Raw genomic sequence first — 27,356 nt, forward strand, 5'->3', positions numbered from 1 at the left:
ATCTTTTCACAACTGGAGTGGAGATTTCAAGCATTGTTCAAATTGTTGTTAATTGAAAGCCCTACTCACTTTACACAACGCCAGAAGCGAAACTTCCAACTGCCAACTAGAAGTCAGTATCAACCCTGTTGGCCATTGCATAGAAGTTACACCTTGCCAAGAGATAAAGATGCCATGACCTGTATTTTATTATTTCTCTGAGAATGCTCCCGTTTCACCCTCCTGAAGTAGCAGGAAAGCACAATTCTTGCTTCCCTGTGAGCTGTCATGTCCCCCTACTCTCCAATTGGACCAATCAGCAACTACAAACGTTTGTATATCAGGAATGACTAAGTTCTTGATAGTTGTAACATTTATGAATAATAGAATTTCTATTATGTGACTGCTCAGATAAGATGATCGGGGAGAGAATATTTCTGGGGTTTTGGTTTGAAATCTATATTATGACAACACCCAAAATGGGCAATTCTGGGTGTTGTCATAATATGGATCTTGGGAAAAGATCAAGAGTGCCCATAATGAAGTAGACAATTCACTTCATTATGTTGTTGACAAGAGTTACATCAATTTCAGGAAAAGTTGGGGAGTGATACTGGTATAGGCTTGGACGAGATTGTTGCATGTTTCAGACAAAATGATAGGCATAGCTGGGACCCATGGCTATCCACTTTGTTTGAAAGAAGTGGGAGGAGCCAAAGGAGAAATTATTGAGAATGAGGACAAATTACGTCAGACAGAGGAGAGTGGTGTTGGATGGGAACTGGTTGAGTCTGGTGTCCAGAAAGAAGCAGTGGGCTTTGATACCTTCCTAATGGGGGATGTAGGTGTATGGGGACTGGACAGCAACAGTGAAAATGAGACAATCAGGGCCAAGGAACTCGAAATCATTGAAAAGATCAAGAGTGAGTGAAATGTCTTGGATGTAGGTAGGAAGGGACTGAACCGGGGATGGGGTGGAGAGATAAAATCCATACCTTACCTACCCTTTACCTCCCTCTGGTGCTCTTCCCCCTTTCCTTTCTTCCATGGCTTTCTGTCTGTCCTCTCCTGTCAGATTTCCCCTTCTCCAGCCCTTTATCTCTTTCACCAGTTGACTTCCAGGCTTGTTACTTCACCCCTCCCACTCTCCCAGTTTCACCTATCACATTCTGCCCCCCACCCCATCTTCTTAGTTTGACTTCTAATCTCTTTTCTCAGTCTTTATTAAGGATCTTGGCCTGAAACGTTGACTGAAACATTTACTCTTTTCCATAGGTGCTGCCTAGCCTGCTGAGTTCCTCTAGCATTTTGTGTGTGTTACCTGTATTAATAATCAGTTGTTTCATCTAACTTTTTCATTTAAATATGGTCACTCAGCTGCTTTGAAATGGTAAGTTTAAGAAAGATTTTTATTGCTTTTCCATCTGACAACATTTTTATGATTTTAAATAATTAACATCAATCTCTCCTATTGCTTTCACAAAGGCACAAGGTAAAAGACACTCAGGCTAAGTCCATATGGGACCAGGTAATTTTGAAAAGACCGGTTTCGAGTAAAAATGATAGGCGTCCACACCAAGTGTTTTTGAAAATATCTCTGTCCACATGGAAATGGAGATTTTGGCAAATCTCCTCCTACTGCGCATGCATAGGACACATCTATCAAAAACAAGTGACATGTTTGGTGTCGAATCTGGTGCACGTTTGTTCAGTTACAGACTATATAAACTTAAACGATGGACAGCTGTTGGCTCTCACGCAGGAGGACGTAACACTAAAAAAATAGACTGGAGCATATGGAGGCAACTGACAGGGAGTTCAAGGACAGTATGACCTGCCTGACAATGAATGTTGTAAAACTGACTAACTCTATTGCATTAATAAAGCACCTTGTTAAATGTATAAAACATGTCAGCATCAGTATTATCTTGTATTTCCATACAATGTTAGATTAGGCTGTTACACATCTATTGTCAGAGAAGTACCTGCATAAATAGGTAAACCACCTTCACACGAGCAAGGACAGAAAACAGGGCACAGAGAGTATACTTATTTATTCAGTAAGTTATGGGTCAAAGTATTTAGTGAGTACATTTCTAACTCTTCTGGCTTCAGCCTCGTTGCTGTTTCTTCTGAAATTGTTAGGTTGCGTTCAAGAAAACAGTGAAATGGCACGCTGCCGCTAGCATCTGTTCCAGCACGTCATGACAGCGTTTTCAGATTTCTCCAGTTACCCTGTCCATACTGCTCCAGCCAAGCGGCGTTTTCAAAATTACACACTCTGGAGAGCGTATCTGAAAATCTCCAGTTTCGGGGGACAAAAACGCCATTTTAGTGTGGATGAAGGGTAAAAACGAAGAGAAAAAACGAAGAGAAAAAACGAAGGATTTATCTGGTGTAGTGTGGATGTAGCCTTGGGCTAAAACCCCAACCACCACACCCCTACCCGTTTTTGCACTTGCATTATAACATGATATTAGAATGGCCTCTTGTTTACCAATGAGACCAGGGTCCTATTGTCTCACAGGCTGATGCTGTGATTAAATATGTGCCAGAGTTGGTTCCTCAGCTACAGCAAGATAAAGGAGACAGCAAGAACACATTTTTGTTTTGAATATTTAGGTGGTAATTCTGCAAATATCATTTTACAATCCAGCCCAGGTGCACAGAATGATACTCAAATCCCTTCCAAAACAGATTAAATATATTTACTGACAGTGTGGTGGGTTATTCTTCCAATTATGAGCCAATTTGTATTTTTAAGCAAAATAGATTATGCTTTTACTACCAAGTTCTTCAAGTGCTACCATGAATAAAATATCTTGACACTAATTACAAGTTTATTTGTCTTTTAGCTAACAACAAAATGTGATTAAATACTTCTCACATACTAATTTATCAGGGAAATTGGTCTGCATTATAGGTAGAGAGATATTATATTGAAATAATTAAGGACAGTTAGCAGGTTATCAGCCTAATTTATTAAATGGAAATGTTTACCACAGGTACTGCCTAGCATTGTAGCAAACTGAAGGAATTTAATTTCCCAAACATCAAAAGGCGAATGAGTGTGACTCAACGTAATGGGTTACCAAGTAATTTATTTCCCCTATTGGTGAGCAGCAGAAGTTGTCAATGTATTTAAAGAATGTTTATTTGGAACAGCATCTGTTGTATAGGGGTTTGAGTCATTGAAAGGTACCAGACAGTATCTAGCTCTTCAGCCTATTGAATGCATGCTGATTAACGACCACCCATTCTGTACCAATCTCATTTTTCATCTCATTTTCTTATTCTCAACACATTCTTTACAACTCCTCCTAGATTCACCAAACACCACAGAAAATCTACAGCAGTGAACTAATTTTCCAACCTGCACATCTTGGAGATGAGGGAGAAAACAAGAGCACAATCACAGGAGGCCTTTCCGGCTTCACATCGTCAGCACCCTATGCCAGGATTGAACCTGGATTCCTCGCTCTAACTTGAGGACTTCCTTGTCTTTTCCTTGAAGAGTGAATCTCAAGTCATGTATACATTTGTTCCAAGTCATCTATAAATCTGACAGATATTTTCTGAGCTAACAATACAGCTTAGAATCAATTATTTAAGTAGTGATCAAATTAACAAGGCAGAAGAGTTTGATGTTTTAGGTGCAGTCTAGAAAACATGAATCTTCTAGAGCTATAACTTCTACAACCATCCAAATTCATACTTTTCATTGATATAATTAGAAATAAAAGCTAGAAAAGTATTTAATGGATAGCACAAATGAAATAATAAATTAAACTTCTGGGAAAAACTCAGCAGCTAAGGCAGCGTCTATGGAAAGAAATAAACAGTCGACATTTCAAGCCAATTCATTGGAACAATTTCAGCAATTGTGTGATCAGCAAAGAAAAACTGAAAATTCAGTGAAGGGCCGGGAGAAAGTGGGCAGGAAGAAGCAATAAAACACACAAAATGCTGGTAGAACACAGCAGGCTAGGCAGCATCGATAGGGAGAAGCGCTGTCGACGTTTCGGGCCAAGACCCTTCGTCAGGAAGAAGCAATGTTTACTGGATATATCTGGATGCCTGCAAAACAGGGATTCCCAACTTAGTTAATGGTAGGAGTCCATGGCATAAAAAAGGTTGGGAACCTCTGCAGTGTGAAATATACACAAGGCAATAGTTTTGGAACTTTAGTGGGAATTTGTTAGAGTAGTGTAGTGTGAAACGTTGACAGGGTGGATTAATGTCTTGGTAATGGAGTGTGAAGAGGTAGAAACAGGGTGAATGCTGTTGCAAATAAATTGGAATGCTCCTGATGACTGATGGGGTGTGAAACAAGAAACTCACCTTGATGATGAACAGTCTTTTTCTCTGATCTTTAGGTTCTTCCCTAGCAAATACTTTTAATTATTCAATGCAGTTGCTAAGTGTTAATCATTTTGTACTCAGTTAAAGTCCACCTTACTGAACAGAGCTTGTTCAGTTTGCAACTGGTCTCTCTGCTGCAAATGTTCGAGGCCATTTATCCTTGAGTTTTTAGGTATCTGTATGATGAAACTGGCCAGAAATTCTAAACGAGAGTGTTTTTATGGTCTTATTTTCTATTAGAAAGCATCTTCAATAGTTTTTAAACAATTTAAATGATTAATAAAAATGACAACAAGGAATAATAAAATCATGAATGTTATTTGAGCAGGGGATTTTTAACAGCATTCAAATCAGAGGGATAGAAATTATGGGCCTTGTGATGGTGTACTGAGACACACTTCCCACCTGGTCCTCAGACTTCAGTAAAATTCCCCTGTTAAGTTTGTACATTTGCACTAGTCTTCCAGATGCCAACACTGAGCATCAAGGGTAAACTTAATTGGTAAAATATTATCTAATCCCCAAATTTTACTGACCGTAGGATTGTAATTATGTTAAGAATCCTATGCACTTCTGCAAATTCATTTGAAAGAGTCAGAGAACTACTTGCAGGTTTGACAATGAAAAGGAAGATTATCTGTTTAATCTGTATAAAAGAATGGCCGAAAGGGTACAAAGAGCCTCTTTAAAGCAATCAACACAATTCGTGCAGAATCCAATTTACTTCATTGACATAAGAAATCTAAATTACCTAGTGCATGTCCTAGAATATTCCCAACAACATCACTGGAGCCATCTAAGTCTTACGAAAACAGCAATAACTGCTGTTGTTCATTCTGTACCAACATTTTCTCGACACTGATTACTCATAATATATGGTGCAACCTTTCATACAGTGATTTATTTCTTTTGTCTGCAGGTGATATGTTATCAGATCATTAACCAATTAAGTTATACTTGGTATTCTAGCTCAATTTTTAAAAACATTGAAAAGACCTGGAAGGACCTGCCCCAAATATGCAGGCAAAGCATATGCAACCTTTTACTTAAGTACTATAAGAAATAATCTGTCGATAATAAATGCTCAGTAAAAGCTGTCACTAATGAGGGAAAGCAGGATTTCGCCTATTTTCTGTGAAGGAAGACCAGCATTTCTCATCCATCCTCCATTATCTAAAAGAAGATTATCATGAGCCCTCTTGACCTACTGCAGTTCATGTAGTGGAAGATATGTAGTTTCAAAACACTGACCTAGCTGTGGAGAAATAAAAAGACATTATTTCCAAGTCAACATGGTGTACAACTTGAAAGAAAACTTGGAGATGATTAAGTGTTGCAATACAACCTGCTGTCATTTTTATACAGCTGGAAGCCAGTCTGTAGCATTGTTTAGACTATGCTACAAAGCAGGATCAGTGACCAGCTGGCACTGTAGCCATTATATACCGTTTTGCGGAGTTGGTTTGGGAATGATGTGATCTACATATTGGATCTAACTGAGTGCAACTGAAGCTTTGAACCTGGAGGTTTGGACCACCCTGTTGCTTTGCTTTTCCTGCCGGTGAATGTGAAGGATTTAGTGTACCAGCATTGGGGCTATCTCTTCAATGCTTTCTGGTACTTGCCAAAGGGGAGCAGCTATTAGTGGTGCTCTGAACTTCAGGAACTTTTGACAGTTTGAGGCTCTTAATTGTCAAACCCACTTTCCCTGAGACAGTCAAATGCTGTTACCTTGAGGGAGGTAGTTAATTTCATCATCAAGCTCTGCTTTTGTTGAGCAGTGGCTCCATGGACATGGGAAAGAAGTCTAGGTTTTCTCATATCTGATTGCCATTATCTGCAGAGGGTGGTGTTTGTTGTTCAGTGGGTCAGGTTTGAAAAACAAGGCTCATTTTATTAAGCTCATCAATGCTTCCTTGGAACACAGGGATGAACTGAACATTGGCTCATAAAAAAACTGACACAACCACTTGGAAGGTTGATAAAGATCATCAGACAATGAATAACAGAAAGTGAATTGAACCAATGCCTCACAGAATCACGTTTATTATCACTGTCTTATATGATAAGAAATTTATTTTTTAGCGGCAGCAGTACATAAAATTAATTAGGTGCTTAGGTACATCCAGTAAAAAGAGAGCTGGGCTGATGCATTGCTGATGGAATTCAGTGTGAAGATACATGAGGATATACCGTTTAAGAGGGCTAATGTAGGAAAATTATAATTTGTTTTAATGTTATCAAAAAGATAAGCAAAAAAAGCTGGGTCAAGAATTTCAGTTACATACTATATGTTTCTTCTATGCTGTGCACTTGATTTGTGGAGTAAAATCAATCACCGAGTGCCTTCAGCAATTTAAAACGTTAATAGTGCACACTGAAACATAAAAGATGCTGAGAGTGCAGCAGTTCTGTCAATCATTGTACAACCTGAAATTAGTGTACTCTGGCTTCATGGAACTGGATTCAGAACAGCATAACAGCACGGATCATGAAGTCTAACGCAAGCTCCACAGAAGAAAGCAGGTTCACTTGTGGACTATGTTTCTGGACAGCTGGTTATTCAGATGCAACTTTGAACCAGATTTCTGAAGGCCTTGTAGAGTCTGTGAGGATATCACTGGAGGGTGTGTAATGATCTCTGAATTTTAGAAGAATGAGGAATAATTTAATTGAAGCAGAAATTAAAAATCTGAAGAGGCTTGACTGGATCAATGCCAACAGGTTGTTTTCACTGAAGAGTCTCAGGACAAGGGATTGGACATTCAGGACAAATTTCTTCATCTTGAATATTAAGAATGTTTGGGATTCTCCACCACAGATACTCAGTTGTTAAGTAAACATAAAACTGATAGAGATATTTTTTGGATTTTTGAGGAAGCATGACAAAAGATGAGCCGAGAAACATCAGCTTTGGTCTTGTCGAATAGTCATGTGACCTGCTCCTACTTTTTATTTTCTTGTATTCAGATCAGGTGCTCACTTCTGATACTGCTGACCATGATCTGGTGCTAGTGACGTGCCCATTACTGTAGCAGACATAGTGTGATAGCTTGCCCCGGCTACCTCTAATGACCACACTAGCTCTATATTTTCTACAAATGTCTGAAGGATAGCTGCTATAACAGCTTCAGCACAAAAGTTCATCTCACAGGATAGTTTGCTATTACTGCTATTGTTGATATTACATACTGTACATTTAATATGTGCAACAGTGCTAATGCCCTATAAATCCTGATACCTAAATGTGCAAGATGCACATTACATGCACAAAAATATTTACTAGATCTACTCAGTGTGGGACTCCCGAGTAATAAGTGATTCAATATGTAGTGGAACATCAAAGTCTCAAGATGCAATAGTTAAAAAGGAGAAATAAGCAATAGATAAAATGAGTACAGTATACAGATGGACAATAAACTATGGTCCAGTCCCCACAAGTTCATGGATCAAGTTGGAGGGGCTGTTGGGAACTCTTTGGATTGCCTGGATTTATGGCAGAGAAATACAATATAAACCCAAGTTGACAATGGCAGAATTTTAGAAATTGCTAGTGTATCCTCATTTATGTACTCTGGATAATTCCCATCACCACACTTCACGAAGGATATACAAACTTTGGAAAGTGTGCTGAGTTGATTTGATTGAGATGTTCATATGAATGAAGAATTGTAGTACAATAAGAGTTGGTAACATTAAGAGAGTTTCCATTGGGATATAAAAGGTTAAAAGGTGACCTGACTAGAATTTTTAAGATGAAAGATATGATAAAAAAATATAACTCTTTCTGGCAGGTAGTGTAATAGCTGAATACCTTAGTTTAAAAATATTTAAATATCTAGGGGAGAGATGAGAAGAAAATGTTTGTCTGGAAGCTGATTCCAAAAATGCTTACAAGGTTCTAGAATATATAGGGGTGTGGCACAAGCCAAAACTGGTCTTCCAAAGAGTATTCAGGCACAACGGCTCAACAGCCATCTTTTATGGTATCAGTTTCTAACATTTAAGATTGGATTCTTTCGTATTACATGATGTACATATTGAACTTAAGATTCACTATATAAGGTGAGTAAAAGAGATTTATTTTTGGCCGGACATGGATAATTAGAGGAGTCTTCACTAAGTGTGTATAATGAAATAACTTTGATGCTTTCTTTTGTATATGTTTCTGATTTGCATTCTGAGTGCATTAATAAAGCATTCCACAATCTGTTCTAATATTTTCAAACTAATAATAACTTTTGTTGAAAAGAACAGACTTTCTAAGTCAAAAGATGAAAGTAATAGCAAGTTACATGAGTCCAGCTCCTGTTGACGAGCTGAAACTTTCCACTTTCATCTAGAAGCACCTGTGGACTGTCATTTAACCTCACTGTGGTCAAACTGACAAAATAAAGTTAGGATAATTAAAAGCTTGATCATTTATCTAATCTTCTTTTAAAGTAATTCAAGGTAAGACACAATGAAATAATGTTGCTAGAGCAAAGCCTGAAGAAATGAGTTCTGAAGGAGAGAGCTAAGTAGAGCCTTTTTCAGGAAATCTATTGGACTTTATAAAAAATTACCAGCCCCATTCAGGCTTGTCAGCAGCCCAGGGTTTGCTGTTCCATGAATCAAATTTGGAGTGAAGTGGAGCCCTTTCAGATTTGACTCTCATGTAAGCCAAGGAAATGTGTTAAATATTTTGTCAAAATTTATGTTAAGCTATTCCATTAATTAAACTTTATAGCTAGCAATGCTATTACTGGCATGTCTTTCCAAAATTATGTCCTAATTAGGTGTATATTTATACCAATCAGACAGGTGTTATGTTCTTTTCCACATGTGACATTGATATGAAAGCAAACATACAGAGCAGGTCTCCCAAAGCCCTCCAGAAATGACTCCTTTAGTTACTGCCATTCCTGCCCTTTTCTTCTCACAGGGTTGGTGCACCTGATTGGCCACTAGCCTAAGACAATTTTCCGAATTTCTGAGTCACAGCCTACTGATTTTACAGTGACTCCATTAAGGTGTTGAAATCTCCACAGAGCTGATCATTCCAACACCACTCTTCCTCAATTTCAAATTCTCTCAGTCCCTGCACTAACCAAGACCACAAGAATGGTGGGTGCTGTATACTTAGTGCCTAAAGTACCAAAGAAATCCAATGAACTTCCAAATTATCAGATTTTAAAATGTGGACATACAACTACCAACTAAACCTAGTTTTTGAAACATTTGAAGTGGAAACTATCAGGCATTAAGTTTGAGATTGCATTTCACTTTAATATTTTTCAATATTCAGGAGTATCCGTTGATTCATTCTGCCAAGAATGTCAGCCTTCATCTGGAATAAAATTTTTAAAAAATCGTAAGTAGGAACTTCAAGATCACTGGAGGATTAAAAATGATTTTGTTCTCAGAATAAATGGAGGAATATGGAAATCCTCATTGAGGAAATTTGTTTCAAGTTGTTTCCTGTATCTATCAAACATAAAAGGCCCTGTCTTCCCAATCCACATCCCATATATGACCCTTTTGCTCCTGGGACTGAGCCTGAACTTCAATAGTTTTTCCATCACTATTCCAGTTCCAATGTTTACAATCTCTGTCCTGGGCCCCTGGGTTAGAGGGGGGCTCTGCTTCAGGGGTAGCTTCAGTCATTCAGCACCTCCCCTGCACTGATTCTGAACATTGCCTCTGTGGGATGGGCATCACAGGAGTCTATAGGGGCAGAAGCCTGAGCTGTTTATACACCACTGGAAAAAGGGTACAGATTCCAGCTCTCTGTCTTACAGCGTGAGATTTGGACTAACTGAATTTAATCATCACCAAGCTGTCATGCAATTTAGTCAGACCACTGAGTAGCCAGCCATTTCTGGAGCTATCATGGAAATCTGCTTGTGGAATCACGAGACAACAACCTCAAATTCACTGAAGACAGGCTGGGGGTGGTCTCAAGTCAGGGGAGCAACTGGAAAGACTCTACATGTACACATAATGTGTGTGCGTGTGTTTGTAAACAATAAAAACAGACTTTATCTTCTTTGAACTTCAACATCATATCCTAAATTTTCTAGCATGATGCCCCAAAAGCAACAGAGAATTGACAGATTTGGTTTTAAATTTTAAGAGTTTGTGCAGGGGGAATATGTTGCATGTACTTATAAAAAACAAGACATGGAATTTCTGACTGCACGTACACCATCCTTGATCAAGGAAGTGGGATGTTGTCTTTTTGAAACATTTGCCAGATTTGAGAGAACAGCAAAGAACTGCAGATGCAAATTTGAAGAGCAGAAATACTCAGCAGGACAGTGTTCATGGGAAGAGAAATTATATCTGATCAATTGAGTATGTCCAGCATTTCCTCTTCATTCACCTTCACTGGGGGTCAATTTAACCTAAATGATCAGGTAAAGAACCCCAGAAATCGGGTACAATACTACTTTTATAGTTCTGCAATTAATCTTTCCCATTGCTTTCAATAGCGGAGTGTGAAATCGACCACACCCTACACGGTGAGCTTGAGGGAGATTTTATGACTGCCATACTTTGATTCTTGACCCCATTCACTGCTTGATGATTGGTTGTGGCAGACCAGGTTAGCACTTCCTAAGCAGTTTTGTTATATTTTTTAAGTACAATTTAAGTGACATAAACATCTTCAATGCCTTCTGAGGTTAATGTTGAGGAAGTCAGTTCTCACATGAAAGACCTATGTAAATATGAATCTGATTTCAAAAATGGCACCAGAGCGTGAATGACCGTTTTTGTACCTTCTGCTTGTGTCCACTGAGACTTCACTGAGGTTCACAGGATTATCTCACAGGCTTATTTTCTTGGAAGCTGGATGCAAGAATAATATTGCTGCCACCGGGTACGGAGAGGAGATGGACCAAAAGCTGCCAGGAAGAGCAGCCATTGCAAAAATGCATTCTGTAAGTCACAGCCTATAGAATAGAGGACAATTACTGGAAAGCTGCAACTTACAAATCAGGTATAAAAGTAGACGTAATTGTTTTATGATTGTCTTCCTCTGCATAAAATAGGGAGACAAAAATGGTCAATCTCAAATAAAAATTAATTTAACTTCAGATTTTTTTGCCAACTAGATTTTTAGTTTTTTGTGTCCTTTTTGTTTCAGTCTTGGGTTGTATAGAGACATCAAAAGCAACAGAATCTTGAGTCAGTAGACCTGGACATAGTTTCTCAGACTTCAGTGTCTTGCATTCTCACCCACCTGTCACAGTGAGAATGTTGAAAATAGGAACAGAGGGCTGGAGAATCTCACTTTCTGACTGATAGATGATGGCTGTTCACATCAATTCAAAGATATTCAGTAACTCAACATAAAATGAATCCTTCTCAGAGCATCAGTGTGAAAACAGATTTTCCAAGTCTGTTGTTGCCCTGAAGCATTTTTTTTACCTCGGAATCCATATTACACTTCAGTTTGAAAATCGCCTTCTGTATCCAGAGAGATAGCGGCAGGTGTCTCCCAGTCTGGGGAATGCAGTTCTAAAGTTCCCTGGGTGTCTGAATGAAGTGTATCAGGTGGTGCGGTCTTGAAGTTGTCTCGAGATTGCTCCACAGGGGTAGTTTTCTCCTATTGAGAGAACATTTCTAACTTAGTCTCCATTGGTGCATTGACAATAATGTCACTAAAACTGAATGTTTGTGCACTGTTGACCTTTCTTTCATTGAAACTGAATGGAATAGAAGGGTGAAAGAGCTTGTCCCCATTTTTAATATCAGGGTAATGAACTGAATTCCATCACTTCTCAATCCTTTTCCACATGAGGCTATATTGGAATGGAATTTTGATCCAGATGTTGGCCAGATTTTCTACCATATTTTATCTTATACTCAATGACTAAATTGTTATTGTAATCGCTGGATCCTTTATTTATTGCAGAGGATGAATTAAATCACATAATTGAAAGGGATCTTAACAAGTTACAAAATAATTATATTTGGCAGTGTTAAAAAACTGTTTTTAGAAAAATTAAAGAAATTAACTATTAATTGGACAGATTAGGAGAATGGGCAAAGAAGTGGCAGATGGAATACAGTGTAAGCAAGTGTTTGGTCACACGCTTCGGTAGAAAGAATTAAGTTTTCGACTATTTTCTAAATCAAGAGAACATTTACAAAATCAGAGGTGCAAAGGGAGATGGCAGTTTTAGTAAAGGATTCCCTAAAGGTTAACTTGCAGACTGAGTCAGCAGTAAGGAAGGAAAATGCAATGTTAGCATTTATTTCAAAAGGACTGGAATATAAAAGCAAGGATATAATGCTGAGGTTTTATAAGGCACTGGTGAGACTGCAAATAGAAACATAGAAAACCTACAGCACAATACAGGCCCTTCGGCCCACAATGCTGACTGAACATGTACTTACTTTAGAAATTACCTAGGGTTACCCATAGCCCTCTATTTTTCTAAGTTCCATGTACCTGTCCAGGAGTCTCTTCAAAGACCCTATCGTTTCCGCCTCCACCACCATTGCCAGCAGCCCATTCCACACACTCACCACTCTCCGCGTAAAAAAATTTACCCCTGACATCTCCTCTGTACTGATTTTCAACACCTTAAAACTGTGCCCTCTCATGTTTGCCATTCCAGCCCTGGGGAAAAGCTTCTGACTAACCACACGATCAATGCCTCTCAACATCTTGTACACCTCTATCAGGTCACCTCTCATCCTCTGTTGCTCCAAGGAGAAAAGGCCAAATTCACTCAACCTATTCTCATAATGCATGCCCCCCCCCAATCCAGGCAAAATCCTTGTAAATCTCCTCTGCACCCTTTCTATAGATTTCACATCCTTCCTGTAATGAGGTGACCAGAACTGAGCACAGTACTCCAAGTGGGGTCTGACTAGGGTCCTATATAGCTGTAACGTTATCTCTCGGCTCTTGAACTCAATCCCACGGTTGGTGAAGGCCAATGCACTGTGTGCCTTCTTAACCACACAGTCAACCTATGCAGCAGCTTTGAGAGTCCTATGGACTCGCACCCCAAGATCCCTCTGATCCCTCACACTGCCAAGAGTCTTATCTTTAATACTATATTATGCCATCATATTTGACCTACCAAAATGAACCACTTCACTTCCCCAATAGCCCTAGCAAACCTCCCCACCAGGATATTGGTCCCCCTCGGATTCAAATGCAACCTGTCCTTTTTGTACAGGTCACGCTTGCCCCAAAAGAGGTCCTAATGATCCAGAAATCTGAATCTCTGCCCCCTGCTCCAATCCCTCAGACACGCAGTTATCCTCCACCTCACTCTATTCCTACTCTCACTGTCACGTAGCACAGGCAGTAATCCCGAGATTACTACCTTTGAGGTCCTGCTTCTCAGCTTCTTTTCTAACTCCCTATAGTCTGTTTTCAGGACCTCCTCCTTTTTCCTGCCTATGTCATTGGTACTAATATGTACCACGACCTCTGGCTGTTCACCTTCCCACTTCAGGATATCAGAAACATCCTGGACCCTGGCACCTGGGAGGCAAACTACCATCTGTGTTTCTTCCCTGCGTCCACAGATTCACTTGTCTGATCCCTAATTATAGAGTCCCCTATCACTGCTGACACTTGGAACATTATAAACAATGTTAGGCTCCTTATCTAATAAAGGAGAAGGCCCAGTGGAGGTTCATGAGAATGGTCCCAGGAATGAAAGCATTAATGTGTGAGAAGCATTTGTTGGCTCTGGGCCTGTACTCGCTGGAGTTTAGAAGATCTCATGGAAGCCTACTGAATATTGAAGGGCCTGTATAGAGAGGACATGGAGAGCATGTTTCCAGTATCCAGTGTCAAAGAGCACAGCTTCAGAATAGAAGAACATCCCTTTAAGGAGAAATTTCTTTACCCAGAGTCTGTGAATCTGTGGACACAGACAGCTATGAAGACTAAGTCACTGAGTATATTTAAAGTGAAGATTGATAGATTCTTGATTAGTAAGGATGCAAAGGTTACAGGGAGAATGGGGTTGAGAGGGAAAATAAATCAGCCATGATCAAATGGTGGATTAAACTCAAAAGGTTGAACTGCCTAATTCTGCTCTGATGCCTTATGGCCTTAATCAGTTTGTTGTAGCCAAGGGGTTGAAATATAACTCTTGTCACCTGCACCAAACATGGGTAGATGTGCTGTACATGACTGAGATCTGATTCTATTGACTTCAATGGAATTAGACTTTGGAATGGCAGTACAAGACACACCTGCCTCTATTTCAAACAAGAGAAAATCTGCAAATGCTGGAAATCCGAGCAACACACACAAAACGCTGGTGGAGCTCAGCAGGCCAGGCAGCTTCTATGGAAAAAAGCACAGTTGACATTTCAGGCTGAAACCCTTCAGCAGGACTGGAGAAAAAAAAGCTGAGGAATAGATTTGAAAGGTGTGGTGGGGGGGGGGGGGGGAGGGAGAGAGAAACACCAAGTGATGTGAAATTTTAAGGGGGAGAGCTGAAGCAGAGAGCTAGGAAGTTGATTGGTGAAAGAGGCAGTAGGTCATGGAAGAAAAAAGGGGGGGAGGAGCACCAGAGGGAGGTAATGGGCAGTCAAGGAGATAACATGAGAGGGGGAGGAGGGATTGGGATATGGAGGTGGAGGGGTAGCAATACTGAAATTTTGAGGATTCGATGTTTATGCCAATAAGTTGGAGGCTGCCCATACAGAATACAAGGTGTTGTTCCTCTGACCTAAGTATAGCATTATTCCGGCAGTGGAGGAGGCCGTAGATGGACATGTTGGAATGGAAATGAGAAGTGAAATTAAAATGGGTGGCCATTGGGAGATCCTGCTTGTTCTGGTGAACATATATACATTTAGCATAAATCAAGAAAAAAATTCTTCATTTGAGTTGCAAATCTTTGGAGGTATTGACTGTACTCAAATTTGAAGTCAATAGAGTTCTGAACACAGGTTGAAACTCTGAACCTGCAGTCTTGTGGTCTGGCATGTTTTGAATCTATATGTAGTACAGATCTGTACTACTTAATTAATTTGAACCAGAGTCTAAAATTAATTGAGATCTGTACTAATCTGTAGCTAATTAACCAATCAGCACAACTTCTGCAATCTCAGCCAATAGTGTTTCTCACTTATATAAAACTCTGAGAATGTCTGTATTAGAAGATCAGGGAAAGATAATTAGAGAAATTTTGGTAGCCTGTGTTTTCTATGGTCTATCAAGTCCCATGGTGTCATACTGGAGAGTTTCAACCTGTTTTCTAGAATAGCTGTGAGGATAGTGCAGAGTAAAGGTTTTGAGGCAGTATATTAGCCATGATCTAGATGAGTAACTGAGGAGGACATTTATATTTATTCTCTTCCATAGACAAGCAGGGTTCTTCCTGCATTGTGTGCTCATTACTTACAATTTCCAGCATCTGCAGAAACTCTTGTATTTATGATTTGCTGCCTAAAACGTTGACTGTTTATTCCCCTCCACAATTGCTGCCTTATTTGCTGGGTTCCACTACTTCTCAACCCCTCTTTCTTTCTCCATTTCTAGCTTCTATTCCCTTCTTGTGCAGAAAAGTGTGCTGTCAAGTTACCTGGTGCCCAAGTGGCCCAGACTGGGCACATGTTCTACTTACGGCTGCCATACTCTTTTCAGCTCCTGCTGAAGAAATGCTCCATCGTTTCTCCCACTGTGAGATAAAACATAAAATATTAATCTCTATAATCACAATGAAGCCCAAATGACAGAAACAGTTAGAAAAGTACCACTTAAACATGCTCTATTTCTTTATTTTTTTCCAGAAGAACGACACTGTAGATATTGAACTTCTGTGGACAAGCAAGCCCAGTGATGCCCATTCTTGTAGGCTCTGCAAAACAGTGATCAAGAGATGACAACATGGGGTGTTTCTCCTCCCTGCCTCTAATTTGGATGGCTATTAGAACACTGCCCATTTTCTCAATGCGACTGTGACATTTTAGAGAAAAATCAATTCTAATTGGGGAGATTTAGGACCATTTCCCAAAATAGAACAAGAAGCAATTGAACATTAGAACTGGTTCATTTCAGCAGTAACTAAGAAAGCACTCTTTAATATAAACATCACAAGAAATATGGATTCTCTAGCTGGGCTAGGAAATACTTTTATTAGGGCTAAGCCATGACCTAATGGCAAGAGAAAGAAAGGGCTTAATAGCCTCCCAAGGATACTGAAGACTATTTTGGCACCAGTGAATCCTTCACAGGAGTAAGATTAATGTGAATGTATGGCAGAGCTGCTTACTGAATTCTCATAGAGAGCAGTGCCAGTATTGACATTATTGTGCATTTCTTTGTTCTTACGCAGACATTATCTGCCTGATACTTAAGCTGTTGGCAATCACGCCGTGAATATCAGATGAATTCACCTGCTGGATTCTGCTGCGTTATCTACACTCCTCAGTTAAGTGGACGCCTTTGACACAATTCCTGACACATTATATTATATATTGTATTTATACCTGCTGCTCTACTTATATAGTCATTATAATGTGTGTTGAAGTGCAGGTACTCCTCCACATTTTGAAGATGAAATCCAATGGGGTAATAACTAGGGCACAATGTTAAGTAACAAAATCTTCAGCTGAAAATGTTTTGCTCTCCATTCAAAGTCTGGATTCAGATGTGTCTCTCTGACTACCAATGCCCTGGTAAAAGATGTATTTAGGAGCTAAAACAGATGGAAATGGAATAATCAAGACCCATTCTCAAAAATAAACAAGAAAAAAAAATGTGAATGCAATAGTATCATTGCAGAACAATTAAATGCACATTAAAAATAGTCACTAACATTATTGGGTTACAAATGAGATAGTGTTTGGCAGTTAAAGTACTTTAAATTCTGTTCAAAGAATATATATCAATGTTAAATTTATATACCCATAGGTAATAGCATTTATGCTTTGAGTTAAGGATAAAATACAATGAGATGACATTTACTTAATGTTTTATTTTCCTGTCAAAATGACCTCTTTTTCTTCAAAGTGTAATTCATCCAATCACATATGTCAAGATCTGTCCTAGAAAGTGCTCAAGTCTATCAGCAGCAAGAGTGTAGCCAGGGGAAGAGTGGGTCCCATCCCTTTACAGACCAGATCTGTGTATGTAGCTAGGGAATGTGGGCAAGTTCCTAAGTTAATACTTCCTGTCTATAATCACAAATAGGATGTGAAGAATAACACTTTCAGGGAGAGGTATGTGGATAATCTGGAGCATGCCACTACTAAGAAGGAGGAGGTGTTACCTATCAAGAAGCACAAAAGTACCAGAATACTGAACCAAAGTTAATAGTTTTTCCTTTATTTAAGAAAGGCAAGGGGAATAAGCTAGCTAACTACAGGCTAGTGAAGGGGTGGGCAAACTTTTTGACTTGTGGGCCACAAAGGGTTCTAAAATTTGACAGGACCAGGACCAGATGGACGGAGTGTTTTGGTAATACACCTCATAAGAGAAAATAAAATATCATGGGATATGTAGAAAACATGTGCTTTAATTTCAATTGAAAATGAACTACATTACATTACAACAAAATGCATTACAACAAAATATCTGTCTTTGAAGTCCCATGGTATTTAGCTATTTATTGAAATGACTTTTAAAACACTGAAAATTAAATGAATAAAATACAGCTTTTTTAAATAGTAACAGTTATTATTTTAAAGCACTGAAAATTCTGTTAATCTTCAAAATATTATCATCATCACTCTCCTCCTGACTGTCTTTATTTCAAAAGCAGTAGGAGATGCAGGTCTACTTGTCCTGTTCCTTCTTATTCAATTGTCCCCGTGCCAAAACTCAACAATGACCAGCACAAGGACAGAACAGTGACAGCGCGCCAGTATGCGGAGCGCGTTATTTGATCTGGAGCGCATTTTTTATTTTGAGAACGTACGTGCACCTGCGCACTACTCATGTCCATCACTTAACAGGAATGACATGTAACATGTAAGGCTTATTGAAAAAAATAGTTTCAAATGCATTTTTTATATAACACAACGAAGAAACTTATTTTTAATTTCAGTGGGAACAGTGTAGTTGGTCTCCCTTTTTAGCCAGCGCATCAAAGTCTGGATTTAGTTTTGTTGTGGCGATTCTCAGGATGGATCTGAGGTGTTGGTCAGTTAACTTGGATCTGTGGCTGGCTTTGTTGATGTTCATGACGCTGAACGCCTGTTCACACAAATAGGTCGAGCCGAACAAAGAGTAAAGCGCAAATGTGGAGTAATACGCTGCATCCTCAACAAAGGTCAATGTATATAGAGTGCGTCATCTATTGGGAAAACGCCAGAATTGCGGGGAAAAAATGTTAACAAGGTTTATTAATATAATTTCATCAAGTTCTGCGGGCCGGATTAAAAAGCATATGGCCCCCGGGCCGTGGTTTGCCCATGCCTGAGCTAGTGAGTGGTAGGGAAATTATTGAAGAAGGGATAGGATTTATGCATATAAAGGCAGGGACTGATCAGGGATCAACAGCATGACTTTGCATAGAGAAAATCTTGTGCCACCATGAAGACTGATGAAGAAGGGGAGGTAGACAAGGTCCTGTAAGGCATTTGACAAGGTCCTGCATGGAAGGTTGATCTAAAAGAATAAGGTACTTGTAATCTAAGATGAGCTGGCTAATTAGAATCAAAATGGGCTTGGGGATAGGAGGTGGAGGGTGGAAGTGCACCTTTTTAATTGGAAGTCTGTGTCACAGGGGCCGGAGTTCTAAATAGTGTTATTTATGACATACACTCAGTTGCCACTTTATTAGGTACACCCGTTCACCTGCTTGTTAATGCAAATATCTAATCAGACAATTATTTGGCAGCAACTCAATACCTAAAAATATACAAACATGGTAAAGAGCTTCACTGCAACAAGGCTGTAATCTGTCCGTTTTGTTGGATACGGTCAATTTAGGTGTGTTCTGCAGTTGGGCATCCAGTATCTGATCCACATGATGTCTTCATGTCTGATCTCCCAATATCTACTGCGTACATCATTGGTCCATTTCTTGTACCTATCTTGTCCACATGTCTTCTTGGTAATCACATGCTAGGTGTCCTTGCTGCTTCACTTGGCAACTGGCTGAACTGTGTACTTCCCTGCATAGGTCTGGTTTCAAGAGGTCTATAAGAGATCTCAGATTTCTGTTCATGAACAGCATTGTAGGGGTTCACATAAACAGAGTTCCAATACACAAAACGGAGCTGTCCGCCGTGTGCTGTAGAGAAATGTCCTCCTTGTCCATCGCTTTAATGGACTTCTTTAAGGTCTGGATAAACCTTTCAGCTAAACCTTTCATTGCTGGAGGTGAGGAGCTGACTTGAAATGTCTGACCACCATTTTTCTCTTCTGATGTGTACTGTGGTCCATTGTCACTCACGATTTGTTCTGGTAAGCCATTCCTGGCAAAGGCCATCCTCAGGACGGAGACAGTCTTTGCTGAGGTAGTTGGTTTCATTGGTATTAACCTCCGGCCACTTTGAATGAGCACCCACAGCAGTGAGAAACATGGAGCCCATGAATGGCCCAGACGGCTCCATGGGTGTAACTGTTTCTGTGGGGGCGCATTTTCATCTCTGTGGCATCCTGAACAGCTTTTGGTCAAGTCTTCAATCTGTTTATCTATTCCTGGCCACCACACATAGCTCTTCAGCTTGACTGTAGCCAGGTCTCCTTCATGCAGAGTTTTTAACACTCTGGTGTGCAGTTTAGAGGGAATCACAACAGAAGATCCAAATATCAGTATCCTTTGACATCCTAACAGTTGATCTCAACTTGCTGAGAACTCTGGAAACTTAAGATTACCATGAGCTCACCTTCCTTGCATGATGATTTCATAGACTTTTGACAATGACCTTGTTTCCCTTTGTATTTCAGAACTTGTTACCGACAACTGGTCCACCAATGCAAAGTGGAACTCTTCTGCAGGGTCACAATATGAAGCCTTCTCTTCTTTAGTTGCCAATAGTGGAAGACATGACAGGCCATCAGCGATGCTGTGTCGTTTGATACCCTGGAATTCAATGTCATAAGAATGTGCTCCTAGGAATGGCACCCAACATTGTATCGAGGTAGCAGTCATCACTGGAATTCCCTTCCAGGGATTGAATATGGACACAAGGGGCTGGTGATCTGTCACCAGCATAAACTTTTGTCCATAGAGGTTGTGGTGAAACTTCTTCATTTTCCATACTAGACTAAGGGCTCTTGGTTGATCCATGTGTACTGTGATCCATGTGATCCATGTGTCCAGCACTCTGCACTCCTCAGTTATCTTGAAGCAAATGCAATCCAGTGTTGAGATCCATCTTTTATATTGTGCGATAAAACAACACCAATGCCCTAAGGAGTGGCATCACATGCCAGTCTTAAGGGCAGGGATAGGTCATAATGGGTGAGCAGTTCATTGAATGTGATTAGTCTCTTTGTTTCCTTGAATGCTTTATCACATATTCCTGACCATTCCCACTTTGTTCCTGTCTATAACAGTGCATCCAATGGATACAGCATTGTAGTAATGTTTGGGAGAAACCAGTGGTTTCAAGTAAGACCCAAGTATGACTTGAGTTGTGTCACATTTTCTGATTAGGGTGCCTGTAGCACTGCTTTAATCTTCTCTTGTGACATATGCCAGCCATGCTTGTCAATGAGATGTCCACAATGAGATTTCTTGTAAAACTCAATTTCTCTCTCATTGTGCACAGACCTTACTCTCTCAGCCTGGAAACATGCTACCAAGGTTCTGGAGGTGCTCTTCATTATTCTTGCTAGTAACTGTGATGTTATCAAGGTACCATTGTGTTCCTGGGATACCTTGGAGCATTTGGTCCATTGCTCTTTGCCAAACTGCTGGGGTTGATGCAATGCAACGTGAAAAACAAGATGATTTATACTGGAACTGTCTCTTGTGAGTGTTACTGTGAGGAACTTCCTGCTTGATTCATCAATCTCCATTTGCAGATAGGCTTGTGACGTCACTCTTTGAAAACCTCTCCCTGTCTGCCGATGATGCAAAAATGTCTTCTATTCACGGCAGGGGATTCTGCACAGTATGCAGCACAGGGTTGATGCTCACCTTGAAATATACACAGCTCTAGCCTTCTCTTGATCACCAGGACAATGGGCATGGCCCAATCACTCTACCCAACTTTGGGGAGAATTCCAAACACCTCCCAGCTCTGTAGTTCAGCATCCTCTTCAGGACGTAATGCATAAGGCACTGGACACACTTTATGGAATCTTAGTGTTGCTGTTCCATCCAGTTCAATTCTGGCCTTCATGCCTTTGAGTTTACTAATCCTTTTCTCAAACACCATCTCATTAGCATTAAACACTGCGACAGTCTTTGGTTAGAGCTACCACTTGGACGGCCATTGCCGGATAAAGATACATTGAGAGCCTTGACTGAGTGCCAGTCTAGTTAGATTTTTCTAAACCATTCACATCCAAAAAGTGCCGGCCCTCCACTTTTCAACACATAAAGCTCAAATTGTTGTGTTTGGCCTCCATGCATCACATTTGTTTTCAGTTTGCTTTTGAGAGATACTTTTTTGCCTCTGTATGTGTTTAGCATCTTGAGGTCTTCTCTAAAGGCATCTTAGAAAACAGGCTCCATTTTCAGTTTTACACCAGACACTTCTATTGTGATCCATATCATACTGCGATCTGCTTCAGTAATACCATGCAGTTCTAGGCATGACCGTTCACCCTTGTCAGACCCTATGTTGTCTGATTCTGTTTTACATTCAATAACTTTATGTATTTGCTTAATTTTGAGTTTGAGATTTTTCAGTCATTTGTGCTTTTTGTCTGCCTTGTGACCTTGACTGTGACACTTCATGCAGATGTTTTCTTTGAACCAACAGTCATTTACATCATGAGAGCATTTTGGCTTTGATAACATTTTTGGCTTTTTGCACCATTCAGGGACATTCTGTGCATTTCAAGTTCTAACCTCCTTTTCTGTAGTTCTGCTGCATTATTTGCTGCAGTTTCTTAATGATATTGCAATGTCAGTTCTAAGGTTAGGTGTCTTTCTGACAGTAGTGTCATTTGAGTGTTTTGACTATGTATGTCACATGCAAACCTGTCCCTTAGGTTACGTCCACACTACGCCAGATAAATCCGTAACCGAAGCTTTTTCTCTTCGTTTTTACCCTCCGTCCACACTAAAACAGTGCTTTCATCCTCTGAAACTGGAGCTTTTCAGAAACACTTTCCAGGGTGGGTATTTTTGAAAACACCGCTGGGGCAGATCTGTGTGGATGGGGAAATCTGAAAACACTGTCAGACAGTAGTGTGCCATTTCATTGTTTTCTTGAACGCAACCTAACAATTTCAGAACAGACAGCAACGAGACTGAAGCCAGAAGAGTTAGAAATGTAATCATCAAATACTTTGACGCATAACTTACTGAATACATGCCCTGTTTTCTGTCCTTCCTTGTATGAAGGTGGTTTACCTCCTTCTCTGACAATAGATGTATAACAGCCTAATGTAATATTGTATGGAAATACAAGATAATACTGATGTGGACATGTTTTACACATTTAACAAGGTGCTTTGTTAATGCAACAGAGTTAGTCAATTTTTCAATGTTCGTTGTCAGCCGGGTCATACTATCCATGAACTCCCTGTCGGTTGCCTCAATACGCTCCAGTATTTGTTTCTTTTTTACTTTTAAATCTTCCTGTGCAAGAGCCAACAGCTGCCCATCATTTAAGTTTTTCTAGTCTGTAACTGAACAAACACGGACCGTCTTTCACAGCGAAATTCAACGCCAAACATGTTGCTTGTTTTTGGTAGGTGTGTCCTGCGCATGTGCAGTAGCAGGAGATTCGACAAAATCTCCGTTTCAATGTGGACAGAGATACTTTTTAAAAAAACATAGTGTGGGTGCCTATCATTTTTACGCAAAACCAGTGTTTTCAAAATTATCTGGAATAGTGTGGATGTTGCCTTAATACATCAGAAAGTCCATCTCTAAAGTCGCAATTCTGGGAAAGTTTGTGCAGTTCCGCAATGTATTCAGAAAGGCTTTCATCTTTTAACTGGTTGCTTTTGGAAATTCGAAATCTCTCAGCTATTTCCAGTGGTTTCGGGCTCAAGTGATTCTGTAAATTGTGACAATTTCGTTGAATGTCTTGCTTGCTGGCTTTTCAGGGGCTACTAGGTTGTGTAAGAGACTGGATGTTCTTGTAATCACTCAGCTATGAAGTGCAGGGGCCTTCTTTTGCTCCTCTGCATTGTTTGCATTACAATACAGTTCAACCCTTTCGATATTCTACTCCCAGCCTTCATTAGCACTATCCAATTCATCATATTTCCTGACTGTAGCCATCAGTACCTTATTTTCACTTTAAATTCAGCGCATCTTTCATTGTTACGAGGCATTGTACTCATACCATTGTTAGCAGTTGTGACGGCCTTCTCAGTTCTGTTTAACTCTCGCTGTTTCATCCCATAATCGTGCCATAACTGTTTGTGCAGTTCCTGGTATTTTCTGACATTCAGGTTCGTACTCATCACCAATTTGTTGTGGCTGTGCACAACTACATATCAATTAAAGAAAAGCGCGCACATGGGAGATGGCTTTAACATTTACATTGCAATGAGAGAGAGCAGACAATAACATATGCGCAGGCAACAGATCAATACATTGTGCTAAGGGGGAGGGATCATTGCTTCAAAAGAAATAGATCCATACATTACAGTGATGGAAGCCAAATAGCATTCTCATTTTTATAGGTTATAGCACAGAATATAAAAGGTTGTTGTGCTATTCAGACACATACTTGAATAGGAAAGCCATAGAAGGACAGAGAACTAACATGGCAAATGGAATCAGTGCAGAGGAGAAGAAGGTTAGTATAATCATGATGGGTTGAAAGGCTCATTCCTATGCTGTAAATCTCAATGAATCTCTGTCTAAAATCAAATGTCATGCAATATATAAAGGCAAAATAAATCAGTAATTTCCAAAATGGAAATAAGAAAATTAGTTTGCATTGAACAGTCTAGCTGTTACTATATCAATATTGCATGAGGTCATTTCTTCGGCAGTTTGAACAGGGCACGACTGCGCAAGCGCGTGAAGGTCGGCTTATGAGAACAGTGGGAGAGTTTAAAAAGTGAGCAGGTTAACGGAGTGGGTGACGAAGTACTGGGAGAATGAGTAGGAAGGCTTTGGCTCGAGAGACTTTGGCGAGCAGAGGCTGAGCTTGCTCCCAGTGAGGTAAGGCCGGGTAAGCTCCTTTAACTAATCTAATTAACTTAGCAGTAAGTAATGGAGACATCTGTTAGGGCAGTCAAGTGCTCCATTTGCAGGATGTGGGAAGTCAGGGACAACACAATCGTCCCTGATGACTACACCTGTAAAAGGTGCATCTAGCTGCAGCTCCTGACAAACCAAGTTAGGGAACTGGAGCTGGAGCTGGATGAACTTTGGATCATGCGTGAGGCAGAGGAAGAAATAGACAGAAGTTTCAGGGAGAAAGTCACCCTAGGGACACAAGTAGCTGGGTGACTGTCAGGAGAGGGAAGGGGAATAGACAGAAAGAGCAGAGCACCCCTGTGGCCATTCCCATCAACAATAAGTATACCATTTTGGATACTGTTGGTGGGGACAACCTACCAGGGACAAGTTGTAGCGGTCGTGTCTCTGGCATCGAGACTGGACTCTCAGTTCAGAAGGGAAGGAGGGAAAAGAGAAAAGCAGTAATGGTAGGGGATTCGATAGATAGGGGGACAGATAAGAGGTTCTGTGAGACAGATTGAGAATCCCAGGTGGTGCCAGGGTCCACGGTATCTCGGATCGAGTTCTCTGTATTCTCAAGAGGGAAGGTGAGCAGCCAGATGTCGTGGTCCATGTAGGGACCAATAACGTGGATAGGAAGAATGAGGGGGTCCTGCAAAGAGAGTTTAGGGAGTTAGGTGCAAAGTTGAAGTACAGGACCTCCAGGGTTGCAATGTCAGGATTTCTACCCATGCCATGTGCTAGTGAGGCTAGAAATAGGAAGATAATGCAGCTAAATACATGGCTAAGGAGTTGGTGAAGGAGAGAGGGCTTCAATGTTTCTGGACAATTGGGCTTTGTTCCAGGGAAGGTTTTTTTTATTTGTGTGGGACCTGTTCCGACAGGACAGGTTGCACCTGAACTGGAGGGGGACTAACATCCTTGTGGGAATGTTTACTAGCGCTGCTCTGGGGGGTTTTAATTAGATTTGCAGGGGCTGGGGAACCAGAGTGTTAGAGCAGATAGTGAGGTGGAGGAGGATAAAGGTCATGTGAGAAGTATAGTGCATGGAGTAAAGCCAGATCTAACATATAAAGAGGCTTTGAGGAAAGAGCAGCAGAATGAAGGGTATAAAGGTAATAAGGTAGATGGGCTAAAGTGCGTGTACTTCAATGCGAGAAGCATTAGGAACAAAGGTGATGAACTGAGAACTCGGATACATACATGGAATTATGATGTAGTGGCCATTACAGAGACTTGTCTGGCACCAGGGCAGGAATGGATTCTCAGTATTTCTGGAAAGCAGAGGGTCATGGTAAAGGGAGTACATTCGGATTGGAGGGTTGTCCCACAAGGATCAGTTCTGGGACCTCTACTCATATTCACTAATAACTATCTGCACATTCAATTCATCCACCTTGTTACGAATGCTCCTCGCATTGACACACAAAGCCTTCAGGCTTGTTATTACAACACTCTTAGCCCTTATACAATTATGTTGAAAAGTGGCTCTTTTTGCTTTTTGCCCTGGATTTGCCTGCCTGCCACTTTTACTTTTCACCTTATTACTTTTTGCTTCTACCCTCATTTTACACCCCTCTGTCTCTCTGCACTTGTTCCCATCCCCCTGCCACATTAGTTTAAAGCCTCCTGAACAGCAGTAGCAAATGCTTCCCCAGGACACTGGTTCCAGTCCAGCCCAGGTGCAGACCGTCCTGTTTATACCGGTCCCACCTCCCCTAGAACTGGTTCCAATGCCCCAGAAATTTGAATCCCTCCCCCTTGCACCATTTTTCAAGCCACGTATTCATCTGAAATATCTTCCTATTTCTACTCTGACTAGCACATGGCACTGGTAGTAATCCAGAGATTATTACCTTTGTGGTCCTACTTTTTAGTTTATCTCCTAACTCCCTAAATTCATCCCGAGGTGAATATAAAATATAAAATCAACTAAATCATAGCTCTTTATTGAAACATCAATTAAGATGCAAAGATTCATGGATTCATTCATGGGCAGCTATAATTCCCATAGTGAGTTTACAAAGGCAGAATCCATTTTATTTGTGAAGAAATAAAGAAGAAAGTGGTAGGAAATATGATGTAAAATCTCTTAGGCCTTATATATTTTAATTCCTGCTAACAAAAAGTTCAAATATTATTTTATATTATACCTTGAGGTATTTGATGATAAACAGTGAATCTTGTTAGGTGTACATTTGAGATAGCCATCTGTACAGTTTGGTAAAGTAATGTCATGACTACGTTTTTACGGAAATCACAATGATTGTTGGCATCATTTATTAAAATACTACACAACTAAATATAATATAAATCTTTAGGACAGGTTCAGTAATGATCATTATAAATGATTCACCTTCACCTTCAATCCTGAGAGTTCGGGTTCTCGGCATCTGTCCAAAGTATGGAACTTCTGGTTTAGTTCATTATAGAGTTCTGAGTGACGTTTCCTTGTGTGCATGACTCTCTGTGAACCAGAATGTTAAACACAAGTGAAACATGAATTTTAGTGGGAGTCCTGTTGGTACCTTCTGAAGAAAAGTACAAAATAACGTTATTTATTTGTCTGAACTAAAGAATTCATTGTTGAGCATTTTACAATCTATACTCTTATGCATCTGCAAAGCTTCATTCCACTTATTGAATACTCCTGTGTAGTGCAGCTCCATGATTAAGGGACACGTACAGACAGGTTACTCAGTTCACGGCTCAGATTGCTGATTGAAGAGTCACTCAGGGACCTGGCATGAGCTGTTTTGTCTGTATCTG

General features: G+C 40.1%; 1 protein-coding gene across 1 annotated transcript in view; it reads right to left on the bottom strand.

The window, feature by feature from the left end:
• Window positions 1-11,767: 11,767 nt before the first annotated feature.
• LOC132383377 (adhesion G protein-coupled receptor B2-like) overlaps window positions 11,768-27,356 on the bottom strand; it is a 1,046,509-nt gene continuing 1,030,920 nt past the window's right edge. Inside the window, exons 29-31 of the mRNA XM_059954264.1 lie at window positions 26,950-27,054; window positions 15,936-15,989; window positions 11,768-11,932 (exon numbers count right to left, since the gene is read on the bottom strand). Of these exons, the coding sequence (XP_059810247.1) occupies window positions 11,768-11,932; window positions 15,936-15,989; window positions 26,950-27,054 (324 nt within the window). The remainder of the gene's footprint in view (window positions 11,933-15,935; window positions 15,990-26,949; window positions 27,055-27,356) is intronic.

Source organism: Hypanus sabinus, chromosome 30 (assembly GCF_030144855.1).
Source record: "Hypanus sabinus isolate sHypSab1 chromosome 30, sHypSab1.hap1, whole genome shotgun sequence".
NCBI lineage: Eukaryota > Metazoa > Chordata > Chondrichthyes > Myliobatiformes > Dasyatidae > Hypanus > Hypanus sabinus.